The sequence below is a fragment of the Argiope bruennichi genome, chromosome 9 (assembly GCF_947563725.1).
Source record: "Argiope bruennichi chromosome 9, qqArgBrue1.1, whole genome shotgun sequence".
Taxonomy (NCBI): domain Eukaryota; kingdom Metazoa; phylum Arthropoda; class Arachnida; order Araneae; family Araneidae; genus Argiope; species Argiope bruennichi.
The window spans coordinates 23,444,836-23,463,855 of record NC_079159.1 but is presented as its reverse complement, the minus strand read 5'-3'; the positions used below and the strand labels follow the sequence as shown (position 1 = coordinate 23,463,855).

Here is a 19,020-nt window from a genome sequence, read left to right as displayed (position 1 = left end):
ATTTTTAAGTTTTTAAAAAATTTTTATGGTTTATAATATATAGCATAAATTTTCAGTATATAACATAAATAGTTCAGTAACTATTAAAACTTTTACTAGAATTTATTGCAATTTAACTGTAACCTTCTTTGATTGTATCGTGTTGTTTTGTTTTATTCTGAAATAGAACTTTTTTTCGCAGAGGTTGTCTCCTGACGTCTTTATTTCACCGATGTTTGAAATATGTACAGTGCATATACCGTTCCGAAGTAGCAAATTATATTCTTGCAATGATTAATATTCTTGAACAATTAGTAGAACATTTTTTTTATTTTTATATGTCAGCAGCAAATCTACAAAACAAATAATTTGTATTAATTGAAAGTTTTGTCAAAATCGAAGATAAATGAAGATTAAAATAATGCCAATCGTTAGATCAAGTATTAGGAAGTCATCTTTGTGTTCTGTCATTTTATTCATTATTTTTTGTTCTGCTGTATTTGTATTATGTATCAATAATGAAATATTTAGCCAAGTTTTAGACTTCAGAGGTAAGTTAATTATGTTGTTATCATCGTATAAGCTTTTATATAGGTCGTTTTTTTTTGCTTAAACATCTAAAATTATGCATATTTCAATAAATTAATTTGTTCCAAAAAATTTTTACTTAAAAATGGTATTTATTCATAATTTTTTGAAATATTACATTTTAATAGTAATGAAAGTATCTGTTATGATAATATATGTTCAATAGTAATGATAATAATCTGTTAGACTTCAGAAGTGGTGTGGAATTGTATCTGTTAATCAATCTCAAATGATAAAGAGTGTTTTGCAGTTTAATATTAGATTTAAAGTCTTATCCAAAATATTTTATTTTCTTTGCTTCTTTTATTAATAAATGCTCATTTTGCTTCACAGGACATTGATTACATCATAATATATAGCTGAGCTGCTTTTATATAATAATAATTTTGATGTTCAAAATATGGGGAATATTTAGCTAAAAAGGAGATTTCCTGCATTCCTTTATAAGAATATAAATTTGGTGATTGTTGAGTCATTTAGCTGATAATTGATCACATCTTATATTCAATTTCTCTGTTTAACTCATCTTCTGGCTGTCATAGCTATGAAGCACCTGTGGCTTGCTTTATTGAAGATAAAATGTATTCATTATATTGATGAGGTGTAATTGTGAATTTTTTTTATAGAAAATCACAAAAAAGTTGCTGATATCAAAGTATGAAAGATATAGAAAAATCTAATATGATTTTTATCAATTATTATAAGTTAACTATAATCATTACAATTACAATATGATTATTATAAATAAAGATAATCTGAATTAGTGTCTGTCTCTCAATGAGCTCCAGTTAATCTTTAATAGTTGAACTTCCTGAAAAATCTCTTTTCATTAAGAAAATAATATTTATATAGTTGTACATAAAATGTCCTTCATTTCTAGCATCTGATCTACAGAATGAGTTCAAAGCAGAATGGAATTATTGTGATGCAGTCATATTTCAAAATAATTATATCCCATATATGTCCCAATTATGCTATTTATTAGTGCAGCTGTTTCAGTTTAATATTTATTAATGATAAAATTAAAAAAAGCATTTAAGATCTGAGGTTATAAAGATTTTAAATATCTTCAGTATTAGTTTTATAATTATATTTATGTCTGTATTATCATCTTACGTAGATTTTTTTTTCTTTTCTTTTATAGATCGAAGATCCTTACTTCTTTTATGTTTTGGTGTAGTTACTATTATTTCCCTCTCTAGTATTATCAGTGTGCTCCTTTTGTTTGGATTTGAAGATTTTCTAAATGGCAAAAATTCAAATGTATTCAAACGAGTTTGTGAATATATGATGGCTCATGAATATCTTTGTATTTCTGTGTGTGTGGATGTAGTTTGTTACATTTCATGCATATATGTGGGATTACAGGTTTGTAATTGAATATATGTTTTCTTTTAAATTTTTTTTGAATGCAAATAATAATGTAGTACAATGTACATTTATTGTGCATATATATTGGTCTATTTATATTCTGGTATATCACCTATCTGGTTTCTCAAATAATGTAGTATTTTTATAAGAATGAGTAAAGAGAGTTAAAGGGAAGATAACTCATTGCCAGTGATCTTGGCATGAAAATCAATAATAGTTTGCTGCTCAGATTTGAATTATGTTTTGTAATATTTGATATTTGTTTATTCACCACATACCAGCATTGACCCCCCCCCATAAAAAATGTATACAATGTTATTATGTATATTTTATGTAATTGAAATAACTTTTACTTTTCAAATAGTGTTTTTAAATGAACCTCTACTAATCCATCATTCTTCTAATCTAATCTGTACTAGATTATTCAGAGACTACGTTATGTAATATTGTTTCTACATAATAATTTGAATACTTTCTTTGCGTTTTTACTTTTTCATACACATACTGATACATTTAAACTCGAGATTTTGACAAATTTCCACATTTTAGACATTCTTGAGTTCGAAAAACATATTTTTTGGAAAATATTTGTCTATGAAAAAGAAATCTAAAAAACACTTTGAGCTAGATGGTTGAAATATGGTATATGATTTTTACACCATATTTGCAACTTTTTATTAAATTTTGAGTAAAATCTGCTCAGAGGAAGTCTGTCTTACCAGCTATTTGAATATAAATTAACAAGATAATTACAAAATGAAGCGAGCTAGAAAGATATAAATTTAACATCTATAGTGTAGGCACCTGTCAAATTTTGAGACAACTATGGGTTGACTGTCTGTCTGCATTTTCAAAAACATGTAAACACAATCCTTCAAAAATGCAGCGACTTAAATATATCGAATTTGAAATGGGATTTTGTTGCATGCCAGGGGTTAATCGTCAAATAACTAACCAAGGAGAACATGATAGATTCAGTAAAAATGTTAAATTCATGTCAAAAGCTAATATTTTGTAACTATTGTACCACCAATAAGGCTTCCTCTGGCATGACAAGTTCATCAGAGAGTATATGCGAAGGTTTTGGGGCTGCCACTCCTGCTGCTTTAATATTGACACTGTTTTTTTTTTGTTTTTTTTAAAAATAATTATATATCTCATAAACGATAAAAATGGTCAGCAATCATATACTCTCATTTTTGACCTGTTATTTTATTCTAAAAATTACTGAATAATTAATATATTTCATTACAATTAGTGTAATAGTATAGCTTTTGATTTGATTTTTTTATTAGTAGTTTAGAAAGATGAATTTTGTAAAATGAAATGCTTGAAGGAAATTTTAAAAGTTAACATTTTGTGAATTATTTCTATCTCAAACAAAAGTTAATTTAAAATGTCCATCCATTGTAAATAATTAAAATTTTTTGTGTGAAGCCTATTGATAGGATTAATTTTTTGTTTTTTTTGGATATATATATGAAATTGATCTGACTTCTATTTCAACTGATTTGATTTTATTTGAAATTGATCTGACTTCTACCCTGATATAATTTGCATGATTTCAATCTCTTCTTTGTTATTTTTATTGTAATTTGTTATTAAGATTTTCAGTTTTTAGGAAGAAGATATCTGTTTATCAAATTTCCAATTATTTGTCTGAACATTAAGTGTCTTTGAACAAATCATTAACCAATGAAAAATATCTGAAATCTCAGCAATGAAAAATATTTAAAAATTTATTCTTTAATTCTTGCTTTTTTTAAGTTAAATAAAATATTAATAAGAACTTTTCAAACAAGAATTAAATTTAAAATTTGCCATTTTTTTCATCAATTTGGTCTGATATATGAAAATGATGAAATAAGGCCAAGCCTCTTTAAAAGTTATACACAAAAAGTCAAAAGTTTGATTTCTTCTTGATGTCAGGAATGAGATAATTTTTACAAAAGTGTTTCTGAAAAATGGCGTATAACAAATGAGTTGATGAATATGCAGATTGCTTAGTCCTAAAAAAATTCTGGTACTTGTCAATGAATGGTGAAGGATTGGCTTTTCGTTGGTGATAATTTTGACTCTTTTAATATAAAGAGTATAGACAGATGCTTGCTTTCTTCTTGTAAGTTAAAAGTGTGCTCATAGGGTTGTAATGCCTATTTGGTTTTGGTGCTACATTTGCCGAGTTTTGCCTCTTTCACCTTTAATTAATAAGTACCAAAATTCCAGCATCCCATATTCTTCTAAAATCATTTTGATGTAAACATATTTATATTTGTGTAAAATTTAATTTGTTCCCAAATATCATGTATTATTACCTCACTTGATTGCTTTCTTTGTCTCTGCATGAGAATTTGCCAATTATTGTATGTACCAGAATTTTTAGCATTTTGCCAAAAAGTTATCGATAGAAAACAAAATAATCTTAATCCATCCTTGATTTCATTCATCGTATTAAAAAGTAATTGAAAAATTTTATAGATGAACTTTCAGTATTTATAATTTGTTTCATGGTGCTGACTATTTTTGCCATGTAAAAATATATATGGATTTCACATGTACTTTAAAAAAAAAAGGTTAAAAATAAATTTAAATTAGAAGAAAGAATAAAAAGGGTATTAATATGCCCAAATCATAAAAAAAGATCAGGGATCTGAAATTTCACTTTGATAATCCTGTATTATAATATTTTTGTATTAATTGTAAGTACAATGAAAATGAACTCAGTAATAACCAAATGATCCTCGATTATTTAGCAATTGAATAAAAAATTATTAAAAATTGTCTTGGGAACTATGCATATTAATAATAGGAGACAATATATTTATTTGTGAATGCATTTGGATTTAGAATTTTAATTATCTGGAAATATTATACAAATATATTTTGATAGTGATATTCATTATGTAGTATTAATTTTGAAGTCAGCATATACTGTTAGTTTAATTTTATTTAATCCTTTTTTTATGTATTTTATAGTTAAATTTGACTCACTTTCTCGTCATCATTTCTGCCAGTATACTTTTTGCCTGCATAATTGTAGTAAGTTTTTTAATTCAAATTTTATAATTTAACATTATATTATCTCTTTAACACTGAATCCATTATTTATTTTTATTCAAATGCTAATGATTTTGTGCATGTGTGTGTGTGTTTAAATTGAATTATTAGAAAATATATATTGGTCAATATTTTCAGTGTGCCAAGGGTTAGGGAAAAAAAAAAAAAATGTTCTTAAAATGTACACATTTTTTAAAAGATGTATAGAATGAGTTGAAAAATATTCAACACATTTCAGACAATGGTTAGTCTTACACAGATGAGACAGGAACCTGTTCTAAATACAACTGATAAGTTCTAGTTGTGACATTACACTAATGAAAAGAAAAGGGCACCATATGTTACTTGAAGCCATGTTTTAGTGAAACCCATACTGAGATGCAGCTCTGGGTACACTTATTTCAAAAACTTATAATGTATTTTATTATTAAGCCATAATGGCCGTATGCGATGCAAAAAAAAAAAAAAAAAAATCTTATAACATTTAAAAAAATTAATTTTGCTTTGGATAAGATTGCTCCTAGATTTTTCACACACTTATAAGTACTATTCATGCACAATTCTTTGATAATACAGTGTCATTTATTAAAAATAAACCTGCCCGGTTATTCCACAGCGGCACAGTAAGTTTTCCCCATCTAACTATGACGAGTTCCCGCGTTTTCTGACGGCCCAGGTTGACCGTTCTGTTAATTTGTCATTTCATGTAGATGTGGCCAACTGCTTATCGGCATAAATAAAAGCCAAGCGCCAGATTCTAGGCTATAGTTTTAATTACATAAATTTACATTATGTACATGGGTTGATTGTTGTGAAATGTACAGCTTTGGTAATTTAAGAAATATTTTCTTAACCATCAACAAACACAAGCCAACTGGACATGACATCCTCTCCTGTCTCTCTCCTCGCTTCTTTACACCCCGTCCCTCTCTTTTCCCTCCGGTTAATGCTCTCTGGGGGCCACCTTGGAACCTGGGATGCAAAATTTGGCAGAATATCGCCCTGTGGAGTGAGTGAACCATGGTCAATCCTTACTCCTCTCACCGGGAGAAGCGCATTCGTTACTGAAATATCAATGCGCTCCTGCTACGCTCATCTCATCTAGTGTGACCTAGAAATAGACTGCACACACATTTTCCATGCATACAAGATATCAAATATTACTATTTCAACTACAAAGAAAATTACAATATTCTGAAAGAAAAAAATATATAATTAGCCTGATAACTAAAGCAAGAGCTCAGAAATCTTCACGCAACCTCCTTTTACATTAACATACACAAATAAAAATTTTAGAAAAAAAATTAATCTGATTAATAATAATAATCATGCAATACTGAAAGAAAATAAGACAAAAATAATTTAACACTTTAAAAATAAGAATTTAGGACAATCATTCTCGTTCCTGGATTGGAAGTCGCGATAACGCGTCTGCATTGGTATGTTGGGTCCCCTGCTGATATGTCAATTTAACATTATAGCGTTGTAACGCTAGTGCCCAACGAATAAGTTTTGCCCCTTGTGGCAAACATTGTGTTAGGAAGGTTAGGGGGTTGTGATCGGAGATGATCTCAGTGTCTGTTCCAAAAATCCAAGTGTCGAATTTCTGTAAAGCCGCAATTACACTATAAGCCTCCCTTTCTATTGTAGACCAACGTGCCTGGCAGGGAGTCAGTTTTTTGCTATAATATGCAATGGCGTGTTCATTTCCATCATCGTCTCATTTCGATAGACAAGCTCCGATGGCTGAGGCTGAAGCATCAGTGTATAGTTGAAATGGTTTGTCCATCTTTGGTGTATATAGTGTAGGCAAATTAATAAGTATTCCTTTCAAGTCCTGGAATGCCTTTTCTTCTACTTGGCTCTAAGGAATTTTGTTGGGGACACTTTTCTTAGTAAGATTAGTCAGGTTTAGAATTTTCAGTGTGAAGTCAGGCACGTAATCTCAATAATAACTAGCCAGTCCTATCATATCTTTTAATTCCCTTTTCGTTTGAGGACAAGCCAGGTTTACAATCGCGCTGACTTTTTCTGGGTCAGACGTGTGGGAGCCTGAACCTATGATGTGCCCCAAGAATTTTACATGCATCTTTGCAAACTCACATATTTTTATGTTCACCGTGAGTCCAAAAGTGTTGAGCATGGCTCCGATGTGCAGTAAATGTTCAGTCCATGTTTTTGAGAAAATGCTCACATCATCAATGTAAGATCGACAGTACTGCTTATGAGGCTCCAGCACCTTATCCATGGTCTTTTGGAAAATACTACCTGCATTTTTCATGCCTAACGGAAGCACCTTCCATTGGTAGTAGCCTATGTGTGTCACAAAGGCCGTAAATTTTTTTGAGTCTTCCTCCATAGGGATTTGCCAGTAGCCCTTTGTTAAGTCAAGTACTGATATGTACACTGCCGATCCCATTTGATACAGAAGCTCATTTGTGCATCTCATGGGATATGCGTCTGGGACTGTGTACTTATTTAAAAGTCTAGTCGACACAGAGTCGAATAGTACCATTTTTCTTGGCTACACACTCTACTGGATGGACCCAATCACTATCGCTTTCTTCAATGAGTCCTGTTCGTAATAGGTCACTGATTTGCCTCTCTATTTCATTTTGTAAAGCAATAGGCTGCAGTTTTTTTGGAGTACAGTCCGTTATTAACTTCACGGACTTGCATAATGCATTGGTAAGTTCATGACACTGAGCATCCTTTAAAGAGCACATTTCTTTAATTCGTTCTTCTACTTCTTCATAGGTGGTGGTGACACATCTTGTGGGAGCATAATGCACTTCCCCAAACTCTTTGTCTTCATCGAAAGTGATTTCTACATGTTGAACTTGAGACACATACGGGCGCATCTTATTGTAGTGCACTTCTCTAACGCTTCTGTTGGGCAGTCTAACCTTTGCGGAGTGCTTTATAGTCATCTCGATGATCGTTGCTGGCTCAGTCCATGATGGTAACAATAACAGCACTTGGTTACCCACAGCAAAAGACTTTTCTTTTGATCTCAAGTTGTACCGGTTGGTATATTTCTCTTGCATCGTATTGGAGATCTCTGTTGCTATCTCATGTGCCTGTTGCATTTACCCCAACAATTCTTGTAAGTAAGCTTCTTTCTGAATCCGAGCAAAGTCTTCTTCGACTTTCTGCTCTCCTTCGGCGTCAGTGGGATTTTCTCCGCTTTCTGCCACTCCCACATTGTCTAGAAAGGTGATTCCTTTATTGAAATTACTGCCATTATTCCTTTGGCAACTCCTTTTGATGGTATCTTTCAGATTTTCTCCTACAGGGCTATGCAGCTCAATATTTTCTTTAAGGGTCTCATATGCCATCAGACTAATCAACATGTTGCTGACTAGCTTCTGGGATACAGCACAGATGAAAACTTCTCCATGTTTTCCATCGTTAATTTTCATTTTGAAAATCTTCAACGGGGTTGTTTCTTACTCTCCAAATGCTGATACAATGTCTATTTTTCCTTCACCTTCCGCTGGTGCATCCTTGACAAGCTTGGCGCCAACTACTGATATTTGGTTTCCACTATCTATAATCGCATTGAAGGTGATATTTTCATATTGCATGTTCACGCATTGAAGCTGGTCGACATCCATAGATGTTCCTTGGGAGCAGTTACACGAGCAATCACTCTTTGGCTTTCCTTGCTCTCCTCTGCACTTCCCACTAAGTTTCCTTGTGCCTTCGCTGCTTCTTTCCCTCGAGGGGGTGCCTCTTCGGGGACAAGGCCCTTGCCAAATGCTCTTGTGACCCACAGGAAAAACATGAAGGCTTATATCCTGATCTATTTTTGTCTAGTTTCCAACTGTTACTAATAGGCCGTTTGCCACCTGCTTGGGTATCAGTAAACTTCAGCTTTGTCTGAACTTTACTGAGAGCTAATGAATCGCTGTTCCTGTCAAACAGTTTATCTTTTACGTTCTTGTTTGTTATCTTTTTGCAAGTTAGTCTGACACTCTCATATGGTTGATCTTATTGATATTGCTCATTTAATAATGAATTTTGTCATGAGTGGAAGGGGATATATCTGTAGCTGCAGTTTTGTAAAAATTTCTACATTACCTTTTATTTTGCTGCTAATACAATCGAAATCTCAGAAAATTAGAAAAGATTATTAATATTTAATAGATATAAGTGGTACATTATACATAATTATTGTCAATAAGAAGATTCAATTATATAATATGAAAAATGATTTCATATTTTTGTGTTAAATATGTTCTGTTAATTCAATTACATCTTTTTTATTTCATATTCTCTATCTATGTATTAATGTACCTGCTCTGAAAGTCATGTGATCCATATAACAGATATAAAGGTTATATATTAATCCTGTGTGTGCATGAAATTTTGTTAAGCTTTAAAGTTGGTTAAAATGGTATATTAATAATACAGAAATAATCTAACATGCTTTATTTCTTAAAATTGTTCAACTTAATAATTTTTTTTTCTTGCTTAGTGGACTGATTATGATGATGTTGATCTTTCTTCATCTCAAAATGTGGAGAAAAGCATTGGTGCTACTTGGGCTCATGGTGCTTATTCAGCTTTTTATAAAAAAATTCTTGTTGGTAATTTTTTTTCACTTATTTCAAGATGGCATTTAGATTTCTTTTTCTCTTCCACATAATTTTTTTGATAATTGAAATATGAATTGTATTAATTATTAAATATTTCTTTTTGATTTAATTTTTTAATTTAAATAGATTAATTTATTTCTAATTAAAAATTATATTAAACCAGTGTATCTGATTTTTTATTCCATGATTTACTACATATATAATATGGTGAGAGATAAAAATTGTCTTCTGAATCTTTATTTATGAATGTGTAAAGATATTTTAAACATGATTTTTAAGATGTATATTTAAAAAACTTCACTAAAGTATGCAGGATATTTTTTCAATAATTATAATAATTTTTATAATAAATTATAATAATTTCAATAATAATTTTTAGTCCCTACTCTTTATATTATATTTGAAAGAAAAAAAAAATCTTTGGAATTCTGTTTATGTTTCAACTTTTTTTTTTGTAATAGACCAATATTTATGAATTAGGTTGACCTAATAAATCAACATCATCCTCAGCATCCCATCCAATCTCCTTACTTTTGAAAGCTTAAATTTCTTTGATTCTTAATTATATATTTATGAACCCTTTTTTTAAAAAAAGCATATGATCTGTATATTACTGACTAGTTAACATCAATGTCAAGAAAATCTTACTAATTTTTGAGACACTTGTAATTATTGCACTACCTGTATTTGTTAGATTATATCCTATTCTCCAGCTTTTTGGGAGCTATTGGAAACTGATAATTTGAACGTTTGCATGATATTGTAGATAACATAATACGTACTCCAGTTTCCATCCTTTGGCAATTTCTAAATGTTAACTAATTGAATTATGGATGACAGCTGATAAGTCATCATATCACATCTAATATCCTTTGATAATCAAATGCTCAATTAACTCTGGTAAATGATAAATATAGTTACATTAGGCAGCCCCCCCCCCCCCCAAGATCTCATGACTAGGATTGTTGATGATTTTGAATGTATTTTTTTGTTCTGTGCTGTGATTCATAAAATACCTGTGATTTGAAGAAAAGTTAACAAATAGCAAAAAGGTGTTAAATTATCTAAATATTTTATTGTGAACAGAGAAATATATGATTAATTACTTGAAAAAATTAAGCAAATTAAATTGTCACTGAAGAAAACTTCATTGCATTTGATATTATACATTGATTTGGTTGATTACATGAACTATTTTTCCATGATAGAAATGGGTAGCATTTAGTGAATGATTTCATATCCCAAGAGTGCTGAAATATATTATTTGCCAATTGAAAGAAATCTGGATATAATCAAAGAAGCTCAATTAGATAATGAATAGGGAGGTAGCAATAAGCTTTGAATGGAAACAGATAAAAGTATGCAAAATGAGCAGTTTGTTCTGTTATAGTAAAAAATAGGAAAAGAAGATATTAGTTTCTAAACAAATTTTACACAATGCACCAAACATCTGATGCCAAATTAGATGTTATTGATATGTATAATTGATATGTATAATATGTATAATGTAATTGATATAATCAAGTAGAGGCCATAGAAAATCATCATTGATTATCAAGATCATTTAAAAAAGTTGAGTTGTAATATCAAAACAAGCAGAATAAATAGCTTATAAATTAAATGAAGCATTTTTGACATTTAAAGAGACATTTATATAGCAATAATGGCTGAGAATTTGCTATCTGCATTGTAGACGAATTTAAAATCTTTAAGGCTAGAATTTAAAATTGTACACAATAAGCCAAACCACTTTCAAAGCCAAGTCTCAGTTGAATCACCAGTCAGATGTTGAAAATATGACTATTGCCCAAATTATCCAGTATTAAAAGTCTTCTAAAGTAAGAAGCTTTGGGAAAAGTTATTAGTAATGTTGAATTTAGTATGAAGATTGAACTATGGAATATTATAGTCTACAAGAAACAAGAAATAATAACAAATACACACATACACATACACTAATATTAAGCTTAAGGAAAATATTAGCTTCTGACATTCTGACTTTGCTAAAGATAAGTTTACTATGTAACTGCTGTAGTGTATTTTTATTATCTTTTAGAATAAGTTGGAAACATTAAAACTCATAATTTATTGATTCATTTAAAGTGAATCCTTGATATTGAAACTTGATGCAAGTATTAAAATGAAGTGGTTAGACCTTTCGATCTCATCATTTTTAATGTATAGAGTATACAATTCTATTGATTTATAAGTCTTCATATACATAGGTCCGAAAAACTAAAATTGTAAAGTAATTTGTAGCATATATAATTATAGCATATTATATGATTTTGTATTTTTTTATTGCATAGATATAACCTTGAGAATGTCAGAATTTGAAGAAAAGAATGGTATTACTTTATTGGTCAAGAAACTAGTCATTATATGCCCTTTATCGTGCAATGCCAATGGTAGTTTGGATGGCAAAGGAGGAAATATAAAGTGTGAAGGGACTCTGAGAGGAATACAAGACGATGAAGGTGGCAACAACAATAGGCATTTAAAAACAAATGTGTATAAACTCTGTGAACCATTTGTAAGTGGATTTTTGATAATTTTCTTAATTACCATAGGGATTTTATATATTTTTAGAAAGAATCAGGATAATGATTATTTAAAAAAATTATGAAAATTAGCAGATTTTTTTTATTTTTATATATTCTGCAAAATAATTGTAAAACAATTTAAAGCCATACATTTTTTTATATGCTTCCGTGAAAAACTGTTTTAGAATAGTAAACTGAACTTTTGTGAATAAAATCACTTTCTTAACTAATGGAAAAAATTAGAGAATTATCTTGTATTTTTCTTAATTGTGAATCTCATATTATTGCTGTTATATCAAAATATTGCATATGAATAACTACGTTTAATCACATGTTTTGATGTAACAGTTAAAATTGCTAAATGCATAGGGCATTTGGTTTTTGGTTGTTAAATGTAAAAGGCTTATTAATCATGGAATAATTTAAGAGAGAGTGCAGCTTATCTTTATATCTTTATGCATTATTTTTTTGTGACATTTTGATAATATAGTAACAATTTCATGTTTTCATAAAAAAAAATGAATTCTTATATTTTTGCTGCAAACTTCGATATGAATTCTAAAATGTTCCTGATGACATATTAAGCCATTTCTTTTAATTAATTGAGTAAATGATTAGAATTTGGATTTCTTATTCTTAAATTTATTATTTTTTTTATGGTCAATAGAAAATTAAAAAGCATTTTCTGCATTTTTGGTATTTAGAGCTTTTATAAGTTTTGTGAGATGTATTGTAAAGATCAAGAATAAATCACTTTACATTTCATGCACTGCACTTGTGAAATACTTATTTTATTCATGAATATCAAATGACATTTTAATTATAAAATTAAAAAAATGTTATTATATTCAAACTATTATTTTCAGAGTTATTTAATTTTAGAGCCCAGAATAGTTGGAAAAAAAATGAAATTTTGAAAATTCTTATGATTTCAAGAATTTTTTTTCTAGAAATTTTGTTAACATAATGTCTGTTTTAAAAGATGATTGACCGTGGTTTTTTATTTTAATATGGTGCATATTATATTTTATATTTATTTAATTGAGTACTAAAGAAGTTTTTATTAAAAAATGAAAGTAATTTTAAGTTACTATCATGAAGGAAACATATTATACCTTGTTTGCATTTAATGCTGTCAACCAAGAAAATTATTATAATTAAAAGGAATTGTTATAACTAATACCATTAAAGAATAACTAATAAAATCAGTAATTTAAACTATACATTTTCACCCAATATAAAGATTTTTTTTGTAATGGACGAATGAATTTTTCTTATAAATTTGAGTGGAATAGATTTTTGGTTTAACTATGGTTTGTTTTCTGTTTTGCTATTGATGTTAGGTCTAATGTGATGATTATGTTTGTTATTTCTATATTTTATCTTTAGTTGCTTTTTGTGATCAGTTTGCGCAACTGGAACTTTGACCCCCTCCCCCTTAATCTAGCCATGTGAAGGTAGATCTTGTAAATATCGAAATTAATTTTATTATATATTGATTTGTAAGTTATAAAAATCATTCCAAAATAGGGATAATTGATTTAAAACAAAGCAGAGGATGTGAAAATAAAACAAAAGAGCAAAAATAATTTGTATTGTTAAGATTTATATTCTTTTTATTAAAAAATGGCAACAAAATGCGATGCTGACAATACAAAAAAAAGCATTCTTGTATTTTTCAGCATCATATATTCGTAAGTTGTTAGAAACTAAGAGAAAAATGCTTTGTAAAATTGTAATTATTTTCTGAAAATTTTTTTTAATGTTTATTTCAGTATAGTTTTTATTAATAATTATAATTTATATCTAAAAATATCATTCTTTTCTTTTTTAATTTAGATTAATATTCTTTATTTATTTTTATAGAATTGTTTTACTTTAACCTTTAAGCTTTGGGAATCCAAACTCAGAAAAGTTACTTTGAATGCGGGTATTTAGTGAGAAAAGTTAGATGATGCTTTCCCCTTCTTTTAAATGTGATTGTTGGAAATAACCTTTTTGATTTAGACCACCCGTTGAGGTAATTGGTTATCTGTCCTCTCCGTCGTAACCAGGTTGCGTTTTTGCGGTTTTAGCGTCTGAACATTGGAAAATGCTTTTTATTGCAATTTTTTTTTCTAAAACATTAATTTGCTAATTCCATATGATAAAATATTGAATTAAATTTTATGACATTAAATAAATTGCAAATAGAATAACTGCGGTATAGTTATTTGGCACATTAAATAAAATGTTATAAATTTTTCAATTATATTCGTAAGCAGGGTTCACAAAACTCACTAGTGCCAACAGTGATTATAACAACTTCTGGACGAAATCTCCCAACCCTAAGGGGTATGACACAAAAGCGAAGGGATTTTATGAGGCAATTAGGGTTCATCTGGAAAAGTTAAGTGGGGGAACAAAATCCAAACTTGTTGCTGGTACAGCAGTTGTACCAACCCGTAAGAAAAGGCAAAAAAAAGTTGGTACAACAGTTGTACTAATGATAAGCTAAAGGTTAATTTAGCTTATCATTATAAAAGATAAAAATTATTTTTCACTCTTAGTAAGTAATATAATTTTTAGGTTAAATTTTTCTTTACATTGGCATTAATTAAAATACATAATTTTATTCATTTGTATAGGATACATTATAAATATGGGTCATATCAAGAAATCTTGATTTCACTCCATTTATTTATAAGTTTTTCAAAAATTGTGGATCAGATAGTAGTTCTAGTGCATCACTTTAAATATTAGTACAAGGTATCCAATAAACTCAATCTTTGAAATGTTTCTGTACGAAAAAAAATCCGAAGGATATAAATGTTGAGATTTCACTACATAATTACCGATTAAACTTTCTCAAAGAATACTTATCAGACTATACTTATTGCCATCTACTAAATTTTGGTAAATTATAATATTATGAAACAAAACTTTAAAAGTCTTGTTTAGTATCTTGTTAGTTATGCTTTGAGAAAATGTCATTAAGTCTTGTTATTATTTTAATACAATTTTGCAATACACCCAAGGTTTATTGGTACTTTTATGATTCATAAAGTATCCATTTTGTATATTAAATATTTCGACTTTTTATATCATTAAATCCTGTTCCTGTAGGTATCGTATATAGCTGCAGAAATTCCGAGTCCACTAGCAACTTTGTATGAAATGAGAGATGTTATGGATGCCATTGTTTTAGAATATCATCGAAAATGTTTTGTTGAAACGTTGAAGGATCTTTTGAAAAGTTACCAGTGTATTATGTTAGAATATGATGGTAAGCTTAGTTTTTTTTTTTTACTCTTTGTACTTTTTGTACTCTTTGACATTTTGTATTGTTCATTTTCTTATAATTTTTTTTGTTCCCTTTATTTTTAAATATGAGTATTCTACACATTTTCTCTCTTCTTTTTTTCCAGTTAGTTATCTAATTCAGTAAATGCATTATTAAAAAGATGTCATGAAAAATGGTAGGATTATGTGTGAAGTTTTTATTTCTTTGGAAAATTATTTTTTAATTCCAAAGAACCTAAAATATCCAGAATAATAGTTAGGAATAATTATTTACTGATCTTTCTAAGTGAATAATTCAGTGTTAATTTGAAGGGTATTTTGTGAATATATAATCTGCTTTGCATTATTTTAGTACTACAGTTTTTTTAATACTATGTTTGAAGTTATTTATTAATTTTTATTGAAATTTGATATCTGAATTTAATTTTTGTAGAACTTTTTATTTTACAGAAACTCTTTAAAAGCATTCCTTCAACACACAAACTTTCAAATTAATTGGATTTAAAAGTTTTAATAGTTTTTTTTAAAATTTATATTGATAATTTTTTAGTAGTTATTTTGTATATTTTCTTTAACTTCTTTTTTGTAGAATTTTGGTAATATTTTTTTTCATTCTTTGGGTTTATTAATCGAATCAAAGATACCAATCCATATTTTTAAAATATTGATGCAGATGCTGGAAGCTAAAATTTTGTATTGATACTGAAAATGAAGACCATATTAACATAGAACTTTCATTATTTTAATAAATGAACGAAAACAATATAGTACTTTTATAGTTTTAATCGATCAAGTAGAATTACTGATATTATTAAATTATTTTTTTTAATATATTTAATTAGTAAAGCAATGAAAGCAAGTAAATATTGGATTTCTTTACAGCTGATTCTCTTATTTATTAATTGATTGCATGCATCTCCCTTAAAAATCTTGATCAGAAATTGAAGAATGTTTTGGTAAAATGCTATTGGAAGAATCTGAAAAAAAAAAAAAAATCAACACAAAGAATAGTTATTGAAAGCTTTTATTGACATCAGATTATTGCTTTTTTTTAAAAAAAACATAAAAAGCTTGCATTTATTACCTTCATTTAATTGCGTATTGCTCTGTACTATTTGCTATAAGTAAGAAGAACAGGTGAATAATAACAAAATGTTAATTTAATATAGCAGTCTTATGCTACAAGATAAATATTTTTCTTCCATATTTGCATTGCTGCACAACTTGCCAGCAATATTTGAGATTATTATGGCTTTCAAAATAAAAATTAGCAATTGTTTAATTTTTGTAAAATCTAGTATTCTAACTTTATAGATTATGACAGAAATTCTGATAATAACCAAAAAATATTAAAATTGAATTTTTAAATCTTGTGCGATGGTATTCTCACAATTTCAAATATGTCAAACATTCCTACAGTGATATAAGTACAATTCTATAAATCAACTCCAGCTCATTTGAATCATTACTGGATATAAGAGGAACTAAATACAGTTTTGATTTAACCTTTGATTTATTATGTTCTGAATAGTTTTTTCCCCTTTTATTATGATCTTAAATATTACACAATCTTTATATTATTTCTGTTTTGAAGGGGTTCTGTTTCCCATTCTGTCTTGTTTTGAAAGGGGTGGAACAACTTGAACTGATTTCTTTAAAATAATTAATTAATTGCAAAGACAGTTTTCAATATAATATGAAAAAAAAGTACTATTAAAATATCAGGAAATACAGTGTAATAAAGTGACAAGGAAGAAATTTTTAAAATATTGTCTTATTCAGATTCTTATTAAAGTGAATAAGCGAAATATCAAATGAAAATAATGAGAATCTCTCTAGATAAAACATTAATATACATGTCCCAGAAATAGAGCTTATTACTAATTGTCGAATGGCAGCAGTAAAATATAAACAAAACATATGAACATAGGCGTAACCGTTGTCAGATAAGTAACCATGGTAAGACTTAAGATAGTTGTAAGGTTTCTCACTGAGCACATCAAAATAATGCCAGTCATCCAAAAACTCTTGAAAAGCCTGCAATCTTGAGTGTATATCAGAAATGCTTACAAACGGCTTTTAAAGTTGCAATTAAAAACTGTCACGATTATATTTGCCAAGAAATTGCTCAAAATTTTTTCAATTCGGCACTTGTATATTAATCTTAAGTCTAGCCATAATCACTACAACTTGTCTTTGGAAATTGATACTTATATCTTCCAAAACAATTCTCTTTTAAAAAGTGCTTTTTGTTTTATCTTAAAACTAAAAAAGTTACCTTTTTAATGACATAAATTTCATTTTCATACAATTTTATATTTAACTTTAATAATATTTTAAATTCAGTTTGATACACTATCAGAAACAATGCTATTACGAGAATCATATTTTTGTTCATCATTCAATCTTTAGTAGGCTTTCATTTCTGTTTTTATTTCGTAATAAAAACGGAAAAATTAGTTTTGCTTTGTAAATTGCAGTAAACTTTTTTAATTGAATTCATGCGCTTTAGTTGTATTAAATAACTAGGTGTAATGTTTTTTTAAAGAAATGCATCCCATATTAATAATTTAACAGTCTAATAAGTTAATAATTTGGGCAAACAAACTGGTCGTCAAAGATGACTAGTTTTCTTATATTGCATGATTATGCTAATTTTATTTTGTGAAAATGAAATTTTTTTGATGTATATATTTTTATTTGACATTTATTGCATTTTAACAGTATTAATTTTTTTATGTAAAATTATGTTTTCATTCATTTTTTTTTTTGTTTCGTTTCAGATTTAAACTCGCCAGAGCCATTACACAGTTTTTTATTGTCGAAACTGCAAGATGGAAAGATAAAAAGTTTGTCAGTGTGACTGAATGATTTATTTTTGAATCTGCAAAATTTTCTTTTTAATAATTTGTTGCTGATTGTGATACTGTATATAGTTTATGTTTTTAATGTTATATTTCTAATAAATGTTTTTTATCTTTTTAACTGTGGAAAATATTTAATTTTGAATCAATTTACCGATTGTTTGATTAAATTTAATATTTGCTTTTTATTTTCTTGAAATTAACTTTAGAAGGATATTTGTATAAAATATTGAGTTTTAGAGAATACTGAACCCTTTCATTGGAGCTTAAATTAATTTTTTGTATATATGCAATTCCATGTAGTAATACATTATTTCTGAATGCTATTAATGATTATTTCTGTGATCTTTAGAGGTCTGATGGTGAGTCTTCAACCTTGGGATCAGGTTTCCATGTTCCAAGAATTCTGCAACTAAATCTTTCTGGTCAGTGCCGTTTTCACTGCAGGCATATAATTTCCTCAGAACATACATATTGCTTTTATCGCAAAATTAAATGAGCTATTCATTAACATGGCTTAACCCTTTGCGGTTGTTTTCAACTACATGTAACATCTAACTTCGTGAAATCATGAAATTCAACTATAAATGGAAAAGAAAAAAAAAATGTTTAAGATTCTCTTTTAACCTTCCTTTTTCATAACAGATAAGATTTAAATCAATATCGAGCATGGATTTTAGTTGTAGTACATTATGTAAAGTTGTTAATTTTTTTTTGTATCAAAAAATAATTGTT

At 28.2% G+C, this 19,020-nt stretch overlaps 1 protein-coding gene and 1 long non-coding RNA gene across 2 annotated transcripts in view; one reads left to right on the top strand and one right to left on the bottom strand.

Annotated features, from left to right (window-relative positions):
* The first annotated feature begins 153 nt into the window (after positions 1–153).
* Positions 154–18,406, top strand: LOC129984087 (stimulator of interferon genes protein-like). The gene is made up of 7 exons (XM_056093866.1): positions 154–530; positions 1,712–1,935; positions 4,915–4,977; positions 9,476–9,587; positions 11,906–12,129; positions 15,245–15,404; positions 18,205–18,406. The coding sequence occupies exons 1-7, from the start codon at positions 386–388 to the stop codon at positions 18,282–18,284; spliced, it is 1,008 nt and encodes a 335-aa protein (XP_055949841.1). The 5' UTR covers positions 154–385; the 3' UTR covers positions 18,285–18,406.
* LOC129984088 (uncharacterized) overlaps positions 16,189–19,020 on the bottom strand; it is a 41,238-nt gene continuing 38,406 nt past the window's right edge. The window contains exon 3 of the long non-coding RNA XR_008785468.1: positions 16,189–16,398. This is a non-coding gene — a long non-coding RNA (uncharacterized LOC129984088). The remainder of the gene's footprint in view (positions 16,399–19,020) is intronic.

Coding starts and splice junctions, on each gene's coding strand:
- LOC129984087 (XM_056093866.1), top strand. CDS start 386: ATGAAGATTAAAATAATGCCAATCGTTAGATCAAGTATTAGGAAGTCA. Junction 531..1,711: donor CCAAGTTTTAGACTTCAGAG/GTAAGTTAATTA, acceptor TTTCTTTTATAG/ATCGAAGATCCTTACTTCTT. Junction 1,936..4,914: donor GCATATATGTGGGATTACAG/GTTTGTAATTGA, acceptor TGTATTTTATAG/TTAAATTTGACTCACTTTCT.